General features: G+C 39.3%; 1 protein-coding gene across 2 annotated transcripts in view; it reads right to left on the reverse strand.

Moving 5' to 3' along the window:
* CCDC191 (coiled-coil domain containing 191) overlaps positions 1-12,366 on the reverse strand; it is an 89,921-nt gene that overhangs the window by 54,771 nt on the left and 22,784 nt on the right. For both annotated transcript variants that reach the window (XM_043594214.1, XM_043594213.1), the window contains exon 8: positions 848-1,038. In XM_043594214.1, coding sequence (XP_043450149.1) covers positions 848-1,038 — 191 coding nt within the window. The remainder of the gene's footprint in view (positions 1-847; positions 1,039-12,366) is intronic.

The following is a 12,366-nucleotide window of genomic DNA, read 5'->3' on the forward strand; positions in this document are numbered from 1 at the left end:
AAGTTTTCACCCTGAATAAGAGTTGCTGGTAAGAGAAGTGATTACACATAAGCACATAAACTGCCCCTGTCCCCAAACAAACAAATGGTTCCTTCTATACCCATGATTTTGGTTCAAGGATGCAGAGCTAAACTTGGAAATGAATAGAAGAAAATGTATATAATTTTAAGATGACAGAACAAAGGAAGTTTTATTTGAAGACAAATTCTGTGTCATTCATAAGCATAAGAGAGAGCTGATATAAAGGTGTCAAAAACCTCTAAATAAGGTGTGGGACAGAAGACAGAGGAGTGGGGGGAATCACCTTGGCAGATGGATGTTCCCTGTGTTCCTAATTAACATTCAGCGTGCAGACAGGTATTTCCATCAGTGAGAATTACTGGCATATAAACCAAACTCTGTCTTCTGAATTGGTAAAATGGTCCAAGGTGCAATGCTACGACATCCAGAGGGCAAGGAAAAAACATAGTACTTGTTTTCTTCAAAAGGAGAGCATGTGCATCAGTATATTTTAATGAAATCTTTGCTTATACTTTTCAGTTAAAATGTTTTTTTTTTTCTTTTTCTTTTTCTTAAGCAGGCTTCATGCCCAGCGCGAACTTATGACCCTGAGATTAAGACCTGGGCTGAGATCAAGAGTCAGATGCTTAACTGACTGAGCCACCCAGGTGCCCCTCAGTTAAAATTTTCTAGTTTGGGATGTAATATAGAAAAACAGTGATTACCACATTTTATAATGGATGAGATGATCCTAGTGAACATAATTTTTAGATTATTTTGGGATTCTTCAGGAGGAAAAATGTCCTATAATACACCAGAAGGATTTTCATGGTACAGATAATAGTACCTGTTTTCTTCCCTAAGGTAATTTTCCATGGCTTGAGTCTCCCGTGCCAACTTCTGGGATCTTGTGTAGTCTCTCCAGGCCCGCAGGACTTTCAGTTGAAACTTCCAGTCAGACAGGGTCCCAGCTTTTCCCAGCTTGATCCTATGATCAAGGATCAGCTTGTGCCAGGCAGAGAAATACCGTTTTTGACACTGCAATGGAAACATGTGGAAAATCACCACTGATTGGCTCTAGTGTTTGTAATATCTAATACTGAGAGCTGTCACCTCAGGTATCCCCCTCATACTTTTTCTAACAAATCTAGCAACTGTCGTCTTGATGGAAGGAGAACCAAGTATAACTATTCAAGTCATGCAGCTGAGGCTCGTGGCTTAAACTATAGTACTTAATTCTCATTCTCAGGCACCAGTCCTTTGGGAAGCTGGAGTAGCAATCATATCTAAGACCCCAGTTAAAGGACTTGTTTGAAAAGCTTGAAACACCTGCTTTTAGGAGGATGGCCAACTTGTCTTGGAGCTTAAAATACCAACTGATTCAGACGCCTGGGTGGCTCAGTGGGTTAAACATTTGACTGCTGATTTCAGCTCAGGGCATGATCTCACAGTTCATGGGTTCGAGCCCTACATCGGGCTCTGTGCCGGCAGTGCAGAGCCTGTTTGGGATTTTCTCTCTCCCTCTCTCTCTGTGCCCTCCTCCCCAATAAATAAATAAATAAATAAAATAAACTTAATAAAATAAAGTACCAACCAATTAGTTAATTTCTGTTACTAACACCTGCTGATATCCTACACAAAGGAATATAGAAGATCCCATGAGGATGGAATGGGGGTCTCTGGTGTCTGGAAACAGGATAGCTAAAACAGCTTCAGCTGGGCTACCATGACCATGGGAGAGCTTTGGTAGCAGGTCTAGAGAGACTAGATGCTCAGGACGCTTGTGATCTTCCACTCCATGCATCTGACAACAAGTAAGACAAGTTCCACTGACCCTAAAGATATCCCCAGAGAAGTACTTTACTCTCTGGTTTGAGAAAATCTCTGAGATCTAGTCGTTGCCTTCATCTTCCACCTTCACAGTAAACTTAATGTTCCCACCACATCACATAACTTTCAGCTCTTGGCCTTATATCAACCACACTGCTTAACACCTTCCTATGTTCATACTAATTTCTTGGTCCTCCATTTCTGCCCTCTCTTTACCTGACTACTTCAGGACTCACTTCTCCCTGGAAGTTCTCCTATCACTAACTACTTTCTGCAAATTTCAGTGCCCTTCCACTGTGTTCTCAGCAACCTCTGCTTCTTCTATCAAAACTCTCATTACACTGTATTATAATCACCTGTTCACTGGTTTCTACTAGACTGTGAGCCTCCAGAAGGAAGGGAGTGGGTCCCATGAATAGAAATGGAAATCCGTGTTGGTAGCAATAAAACACAAAGTAACTTCATAGAAAGTGACTGTGGGAAGTATAGGGAATGCCTAATGACCAGCTTCAAGCACTTGTTAGCTCTACCAGGATCATCTGTACTTACTGCTTCTATCTGTGTAACGATACTTATCTTTCACTATTTCAACATTTAGTAAGCAACCACCACTGCGTTTAAATTTGGGAACTCTGAACAAAGTTAAGATATAATCTCTCCTTTTGAGAGATTATAGGGAGAGAGGATATATAAATTGAAAGATTGATAACATTAGGAAGGAAGCATACGTTGGAATTCTTACAAATAGACCATTTGTCCAGGAATAACAAGAATTCAGTTATATTTCCATTTAGACAAACTACAAAATCTTCCCTATTGTGATTTATCAGGAGAAACCATGGCAAACTTTAAAAAGCCCTTGTTCCCTTTCCATTATGTCAAATGAGGGAATACTACACAGACGTTTACCTTAGATGCCATGGAAGGAAGGGAAGGAGGGAGGAAAAGAGGGAAGAAGGGAAAAGAGAGGGAGAGAGGAAGGGACATTTGCTGAATACAGGATATGCCTGCAGTCATAAAAAAGAAAAGACACATAGCTACCAAGTTGAGGGGATATACTTTTTGCATTATTTGCCTATCTAACCCACAAAATAGACCATGGAAAAAAAATATATTGTTAACTTGTGTGTCATTGTCAAAAGAAAATACTAGATTCATTTAAGATATTCCTCCTGAACGATCTGATGAGATATTCTGTGTGTAGCTATCTCTAATTTTAACTCCTGGAATGTTTCTAATGATGAAATAGTATAAACATAATCCACCTGGACAATAATAACACTATTAATAGTGTCCTTCTTGGATTTCTATATTCCTTGTCTACAAAGTTCAAAGCATTGCTGTAAGCACAATATTACATGCACTGTTTTATTAATTTGTAGACCATCATTACCAAATGGAGAGACTGCAGATATTATGATTTACTTTACAAAGCTAAACTTCAAGTAGAGAAGGGTTAATCACTAAATTCACAGAGTGAAAAGCTAGTGGCATACCTAAGGTTAATACTGAAATATTCTGGCATCCTGATGACCCAATCTATATTAGGCAAAAGGTCTTCTTTTTAAAAATGAAGGGCAAATTTTTTGCTGCTTTTATACTGAAAGAGAAAAAACTCAATATATACCTTACTATGGTAGAAGAGCACTGCTGGAACATATGTGAATTTAAAAGGGCAAAATTTGTGTTAATAAATGCTATTGTCATTATATGTCTTTAAAATAGCTAAGATTATCGCTTCTCGGCCGTTTGGCTAAGATCAAGTGGAAATAGTTAACATTAGACTTAAGGGCAAAATGATCAGTTTTAACGATCTATGATTCAATTTCACTACATAAAAGTTAGTAACAGCAAAGTGACAGACTCATAGCAACTGCTTTCTTTTCTTTTTTTAAATACATTTTATTTTAGAGAGAGAGAGCATGAGAAGGGGAGAGTGGCAGAGGGAGAGACAGAATCTTAAGCAGTCTCCACACTCAGAGCAGAACCCAATGCAGGGCTTGATCCCACAACTCTGGGATCATGACCTGAGTAGAAATCAAGAATTGGAAACTCACCCAGCTGAGCCACCCAGGAGCCCTCATAGCAACTGCTTTCTCGAAATTCACTTGTGATTGGTCTTTCCTGACTACTCAAAAGAGCAATCTCATTAAAGTAAAAAAAAATAAATAAAAGTGTGAATCAAAAATAGCCACTTAGTTATTCTTGATTCATGGCAAACATTATTTCGGCAAATAGGATTCCCATAAATGTACTTGGAGGAAAGTATTTGGGAAAGGAAAATACTCTCAGTCCTGTCTTCTCTGGAAGATGCTAGCACTCTGCTTTTATTTAGAAGTGATGAGAAGTGGCATACTTCCATAGTCATGATCTATTTATTCTCTCTATTACCTCTCCCCCCAGCTGAGTCCCTGCTGTTCCCGGGCCTGCTTCTCCTCTTCAGTGCCACTACAATAGTGCTCCATCCTTTTGCTCTTTGAAACAAGAACTATTATTGAAAGTCACAACTGTGTTGGAAGAGGAATACATTCTGTTTAATACATATTATTCAATAAATTTGGTTTCAGAATTTAATGGGTTTTTTTTTTTTTGATGTTTATTTATTTTTGAGAGAGAGAGAGAGACAGAGCATGAGCAGGGGAGGGGCAGAGAGACAGAAGGAGACGCAGAATCCAAAGCAGGCTCCAGGCTCTGAGATGTCAGCACAGAGCCCAACGCGGGGCTCGAACCCATGAACCGTGAGATCATGACCTGAGCCGAAGTCCGACGCTTAACCGACTGAGCTACCCAGGCACCCCTCAGAATTTAATGTTTTAACTCATCAGACAACTATTCTGACCTCCCTCCATTTCTTACCTAGTTCCTTTATTTCTGTACCATGTTTTGTTTCTGATAGATTTTCAACTACGGTCATATATTCTTTTTACTAACTTGCACATCTTTTTAACGTAGTTGTGGTGAGAGTTAAGGCTTCGTACAGGTAAGTAAAATACAGAAAATCACTGTGGGAAAGACTGTTCCTAAATACATATCTATAATAATTTATAAAATAAAATACTACACAAAGTGAAATTGAGTAAGTTTTTAAGGGAAATGCTTCTCATCCTCTCAAAATCTTCCATAAGACATCCTCTGATCGTTAAGGACTCCACTCAAGAGGAGAAATGACAGCTCGCCCTGCTAAATTTATTACCTGCACTGGAGTTGCCCTCATTTTGTTGGCAAGAAAAGCTCTTCCCTGACGTGTAATCACACTGCTGTCGTGGGGAATGATTGGCATCAGGTGGAACAGCAATTTGCTATCTAATCTTCGTTGTAATTCTGACCCTGTCACTAGAGACGCTTGTTCTGATTAATGAAGTGGGGAACTCATCAAAATTCCTCAGCTATTTCCCTTTTGTCAGAAATCTCCGTGATAATTGCATCAAAATTCTCAGTCATGGAAAAATAAACAATGCATTGTAAAGAGGACAAAAATGTCAACAAGTTTACAGTTTATTTCTGAACAGAACTGAACAGAACTAACTGTGGTGCAACTAGTGCTGGGAGGGAGTTGACCAAGGCTCCGATGTTAGCAATAAAGCCACAGGCTCTGTGGGGCCCCAGGTGACCCCTTGCTGCTCCCTGGCCAAGAGGAACAGGCACTCTATAGCTACAACAGGAGGCAATCCTCAACTATTTTCCTTTTGGGGACTAGGCTAAAGGCCCCATAGAACCTATGCAATCCTGGGGGGTGGGGAAAGGAAGATCCTTATTCAGGCAAAAATGCATGCCCCTGGGAAGGAGTACCCTGTGACGCACCCTATTCCTGATTTTCATAATTACGCCCCAAAGAAAAGAGAGGAAGTCATTGTGTCCCCTACCCCAACATTAAATACTCCTATAGTTAATTACATTAGGGAAAATACATTCAGTTCCATGCCCACAGCACTGAGACCTGGACAACACCTGGTTCCACGGAGAAGCCCAAAGGCCTAAACTTGGACAACTACCACTGTGCAAAACCGCTGTGCAAAATGTTAACACTGGTTACAGACAAAAAGCTACTTTTGTTATATCCTGGAAGGTGTGATGCTCTTTTAACTTCTGTACTTAGCTTTTTTCTCCTTCCTTTTTTAAACTTAAAAAAACAATCCCACACACAAAAATACCCCTTATTACAGAAATTTAACAAACATACCCAAAAGTAGAAGAATAAACCCCTCATTCAGCTTCAAAAATTATCAACATTTTGCTAATCTTGTTGTATGTCTCCTCCATTCATTTTTTTTTCCCCTGGAGTATTTAAAAATAAATTCTATACATCAGACATTAAATCACATCACACATATATGTGTCACTGTGTATTTGCCAACATTAGGGCATTTTGTAAATTCTTAATTCTGCTAAGTAATAATGTTGCTTTAATTATCTAATTCTGCTTCTCTTCAGAAATAGTACAATTTCAGAAAGAAGTTGCTTAGTCTTACCATATAGTAAATTCTTTTTTTTTTTTTAAGTTTATTTATTTATTTTGAGAGAGAGAGAGAGTGCGAGCAGGGGAGGGGCAGAGAGAGAGAGGGAGAGAGAGAGAATCCCAAGCAGGTTCCACACCTGTCAGCACAGAGCCAGATGTGGGGCTCATACTCATGAACCACGATCATGACCTGAGCTGAAATCAAGAGTTGGATGCCTAACCGACTGAACCACCTAGGCATCCTCATACAGTAAATTGTTAACCAACAAATATCCCTGGATCTTTTAAAGAATGATCATGATATAGCCTATAACCTGACTATTCATTAGGATAAGGCTCCTTCCTCAATGTAGCTTAGACCGGTTTTCAGGGCCTCCTGTCTTAGGGAGGGCAGACCCACTGCTTCCCATAACTTCTCTCTTTTCCTCTCTCTTCCTCTTCCAAATTTCTTCCCTCCTACCAATCCCCACTCCCTGTGCATTCTCCCACCTCAGCCACACACCCTCAAACTATGCTGAGAGTACAGCTCATCTCAGAATATATTAGACAAATGTTAGGTTCACCTCCAGGGTAGTCTGACAGTAAGACAATGATGTAATGTCATTTGTTTCTACCAATATGGTTCTCAAGATCCTTATATATATTCACCCAAAATGTCTAGCATTTAGGGGAAATGATAGTCAACTCATAAAATTTTATAGAATGGGCTCCATTTATGACAAAAGCTCTTATTTTTTCTTAAAGCAGAATTTAATCAGAACTTTTTTCAAAAGACAAACAATTACATATACATGAATTGGAACCTCTGGATCAAACAGCTTCATGGCATTTTGAAAAGCAAAACCCCAGCACGATATTTTGGTAACCTGGCTCTCACTGTCCCTTCTGTGAGAATGGGAAACCCTAGTTACTCAGAGGATGAGGGTAAGGAGGAGCAGAACAACAAAATAAACAACCTCCTTACTGATACCGATCAAATTTTACTTGGATATTTTCCAGAGTTAGCTACATGAAGTAAAACATAATAATGTTTCAAACCCCTCCTAAAATGATACCACACATGGTCTTTACCAATAGCTTAGAGCCAATGTCCTTCATGTGTGTGCCTGACATTTCTTTCCCTACAGTTTTATTTGCAAAAAGGCTTTTCCTTCATTTCCTTCCCCAAACACAGACAACATTGCTGAGAGGATGGTTGCTATGTTTCAGCTCAGAAATGGCTTTACCTCAGTGGCGTGTAGGCAGTCCCGATGTAACTAAGATCTCTAGGGATGAATCATGCTATATAAATGAGGTACTTAACTACTGTTTTCATCATTTGTTAGAAAAATCTAGGCTTCTTTTCCATATATCCCCATGTTCCCTTGGTTTCGTTTGGGGTGGCCTTTTGGAAGGCGCTATGCCATAAGCATAACATTAACAATGATTTCCTGGGGGTCACTATTATCTTACTCTCTAACAGAAAAACCCAACCAAATAAGCAAACCAAAACCTTCCCCCACAGAGTTAAGATTTCAGTTAGCATTAACCCATGTTTCATTGTTCTCTTCAACTTTCCCAAGTCTTGTTTCATAGACTTTCTTATCTTATTAACAAGACATAAAATGTATTTCAAGATAGGGCAAGCATTCAGAAGGCCATTTTCCAAATAGTATGAGTTACATAGTTAATCCTTTGTTGTTTCTGCTAATTAGCAATGACATGTGGATTGCTGAATCTCCCTAAGAGATTTCACTGCAAGATCAAAGAGAAACTAGGAGAGAAAATGAAGTAGAGAGTTTCTATGCAAAAACAGATGTTTTTAATAAAACAAAGAGAGCTGGCAATGAAGTATGTGGGAAAGATGCATGCATAGTGCTGCACCTGAGCTTTTGTTTGGATAAGAGGGCCCGCTCAGTTTCTCTCAGAAAGTCTCCTATTAAATAACTTGGCCCAAATGTGATGTTAAGAGATTGTTTGGGGGGAACAAATAGAATCCAGAGTCAAAGCACAAAGAATTACAAGAATTAAAGGAGATTGAACTAGAACAACTCCTAGAAACAGATTCTTTCCAGTCTTCCTGTAAATACTCTGTATAGCTGGCTGTTGGGTTTGTGCCAGTGAACCATTTTGAGGGTGCTGACAAGTTTCCTGCTATCTAGTCACTCTCTGCAAGCCAGCTAGGCATTTTCCCCCTTTTTATCCTGTGATCATATTTAGGCTGCTGAGTGTTTTAAGTTTCATTTCCCAAGGGCAGCTTTAGGCTCCTTTAGAACCAGGGTAGGAATGTGGACTAGGGCCAAGGTTATGAGCTACTCCATGGCATTTACCAGAGGCCTATCCTGTCTCCAGCCAAGTCTATGTAAAAGCCGGAGGAGTCTGGTAGGTGGATTCTCTCCATGTCTCAGTTATCCTCATATACACTGGAGAAATCAGAATTACAGGTTCACTGACAATATTACAAATGAACAACATAATCACACTGAAGGGAAGGGAGAGGGGAAGGGGAAGAACAGAACCAACCTAAGTAACAATATTCTGGCTGCATAAGATTGAAAATGAAGATAATGTACAAATACTATACTCTGGTTAGTATATTTGTTTACATAGCAGTATGGGTTGGCAATTCTGAAACTACTTCTATAGTATATTAGAATAAGTAAATAGATTTTTGATAATGGGTGTCAGGTTTCTCACTGTCTGAAAAAGGAATTCTAAATCAGCAAGGGGGAGGGGCTATACTGAAACCCGTGGTGCTGGATTAGAGTTGAAGGTATCATTATGAACTGATGATTATTTTAATAAACATACAGACAGTTATAGAAATAAGTGAAAAATAAGGAAGAGGGAAGAATAGCATGACCCCTGTGTTACTGCACTGGAATTAGAGATACCAGTACGAACTCACGGATTTTAGTATGTATACAGATAGGCAGACACAGAAATACAAATAATGTGGGTGCATGCGTGGGTTACTACACACACATGTATTTCCCAGCTCTGTCTGCCAAGCAATGACACCCCAGGAGCACGGAGAGCACCTACTATTCAGATCTTGGTTTCTAAATACTATTCTCCAATAAAGAAACCAGAGTTCTGTGTAGAAGTGGTTCATTCCAGGGCTGGAACAGGGAAAATACAAGATGGGCCTGGAATGTCCTATGGTGCCCCCAAAACAATGGAAATATTTTGAAAGAACAAAGAAGTCAACCTGAAAGATTTCCCAATGGCCAAAGTTAGAACAATTTGAGTAACAAAGTAAACAACGATAATAATAGATTATAACCCATAGAATAAAATACCTATCTAGGAGCCCATACTGATAAAAGTAGGTAATTGAATAAATAAATAAATTGGGGAGAAAGGACAGGTTTTCTTTCTAGAAGAATTTCAGTTAATAAATGGAAAAGAAATGAGGGAAATACAAAATCATCATTAGACAAATACATTAATGTTGCAGGCAAGATCTATCTACCTATAGATGCCCAAATTAGTAAGTGAAAGTTTAAGAAGAAACAGGATATTTGCATAGTTTTACAATATTTCTTCTAAGACATTCCAAAGGAAAAATAGTAACTTTATAGTATAGAAACCTAGCATATTAACACTTGTACACCCTGATACGATACTGAGAAGGGCACAGCATCACTTCTTTAAGTAATCTCACCAAAAATGTATAATCTCAATCTAATCAGAAAACCTCAACTGAGAGACATTCTACAAAATACCTGATCAGTACCCTTAAAAAAATGTCAAGGTCATAAAAGAGAAGGAAAGACTGAGGAGCTGTCACAAAGCTGGAAGAGACAAAGAAGATGTGACAACTAAATGAAACAGAATTATGGATTGAGTCCTTGGTATATATACTCCTAGGTATTCCCTAATGTAGAATTATGGACTGAGTCCTGGAATAGAAAAAAGGACATTAGTGAAAAAACTGGTGACATCCTAATAAGGTCTGTGGTTTAGTTAATGTATTTAATGGTGTTGTACCAAGGTTAATTTCCTAGTTTTGATATTTATGCTATGCTTACATAAGATGGTAACATTGGGGAAAGCTGGGTGAAGGGTATTCAGGTACTCTGTGTACTGTTTTTGCAACCTTTTCTGTATGTCTACAATTATTTCAAAATAACTTAAAAACAATAAAGTATAGGATCACTAAGCAGAATCTGTGTGAAGTAGAGATCATTTATTCATACTCTCAAATTTTTAAATTATACTGGCTGATCGCTTTTTAATTTTTTAATTTTAAAGAGAGAATATGTGTGCATGTGGGGGATGGGTAAAGGGGAGAGGGAGAGGGAGAGGGAGAGGGAGAGGGAGAGGGAGAGGGAGAGGGAGAGAGAGAGAGATCTTAAGCTGGCTCCAAGCTAAACTCAGGGCTTGATTCCATGACCCTGGGATCATGACCTGAGCCAAGATCAACAGTCCAATGCTCAACTGACTAAGTCACCCAGGAATTCCTGACTGGTCCTTTAAAAAAAATTTTTTTTAATGTTTATTTATTTTTGAGAGAGGGAGAGGGACAGAGCGTGAGTGGGGGAGGGGCAGAGAGCGAGGGAGACACAGAATCCAAAGCAGGCTCCAGGCTCTGAGCTGTCAGCACAGAGCCTGATGCGGGACTTGAACTCACAGATCATGACCTGAGCCGAAGTTGGACACTTAACCGACTGAGCCACCCAGACACCCCATGGCTGGTCCTTTTAAAACTGAGTAATCTGGGGGCACCTGGGCGGCTCAGTCGGTTAAGCATCCATCTTCAGCTCAGGTCATGATCTCATGGCTTGTGAACTCGAGCCCCCCATGGGGCTCTGCGCTGACAGCTCAGAGCTCACCTCAGATCCTCTGTCCTCTTCTCTCTCAGCCCCTCCCCAGCTCGTTCTCTCTCTCTCTCTCTCTCTCTCTCTCTCTCTCTCTCAAAATAAATAAATAAACTTAAAAAAAAAAAAAACTGAGTGATCTATTTTAGGTAGACCATTAATTTCGTAAAACTCTTTACATATGTATAAAATTTATACCTAGCCACTTCTATCTAAAACATACATTATTTCTTCCTATACAGTGAACTTCAATAAAATTTAAAACTTAAGCTTACAGAGAACACATGTCTTATTAATCTCTCATTGGTTGGACAATATACCATGGCACGTTTTCCTCACGCATTCTCTAGATGGCCCCCTGAGTACTCATCTCCTTTCCTATTTTCCTTCAGAAATCTGAACTGTTATTTTAGGAGGACACACCAATGCCATCTGTCCTGTGAAAGATGCAGCATCTAAGAGTCCTTGCCAATCTTTCTCAAAATGTTAATCCCAATCCTTAATATTTCCTACTATGTTACCCTCTCTATTCCTAAAGCCAAAACCCTAACCAGAAATCTTGTTGGTTTATATCTCAACAATTATGACTTTTTGCCCATCAGTCCAAAATGCCTCCATCAAATGTGTTTTTTTTGTTTTTTGTTTTTTGAGAGAGAATGAGCATGTGAGTTGGGGAAGTGAGAGGGGAAGAGAGACAGGGAGAGAGAGAATCCCAAGCAGGCTGTGCACTGTCAGTGTGGAGCATGATGTGGCGCTTGAACCCTCGAACCATGAGATCATGACCTGGGCTGAAACCAAGAGTTGGAGCTCAACTGACTGAGCCACTCAGGTGCTCCCCTCTCTCTTTTTTTAAATTGCTTACACTCCTTTACTTTGTTGCTCATATCCTAGTTATCAATATTATATTCAAATTCCTGTTTCTGATTTTCAGGGCTTTTGTAAATCTGTCCTACATTTATTAAACTCCTCAATATCATCCTGACATTCTCTTTTCTCTTGTTAAATCCATGCATTCCTGCATTCATTCCACTACTGTTTGCTGAATTTCAGCAAAGTCTAAAGCCATAGGTGGGTGTTATAAAAGATATAAAATATATCCATGTTTATCTTTCTCATCCAACCTTCTCATTTTACAAACCTTCCAAGTAATCCCTTTTGCCTGAAATGTTTTTAAAAACTTTTTTTTAACATTTATTTATTTTTGAGAGACAGAGAGAGACAGAGTGTGAGTGGGGAAGGGGCAGAGAGAGAGGGAGACACAGAATCCAAAGCAGGCTC

Source organism: Prionailurus bengalensis, chromosome C2 (assembly GCF_016509475.1).
Source record: "Prionailurus bengalensis isolate Pbe53 chromosome C2, Fcat_Pben_1.1_paternal_pri, whole genome shotgun sequence".
Taxonomy (NCBI): domain Eukaryota; kingdom Metazoa; phylum Chordata; class Mammalia; order Carnivora; family Felidae; genus Prionailurus; species Prionailurus bengalensis.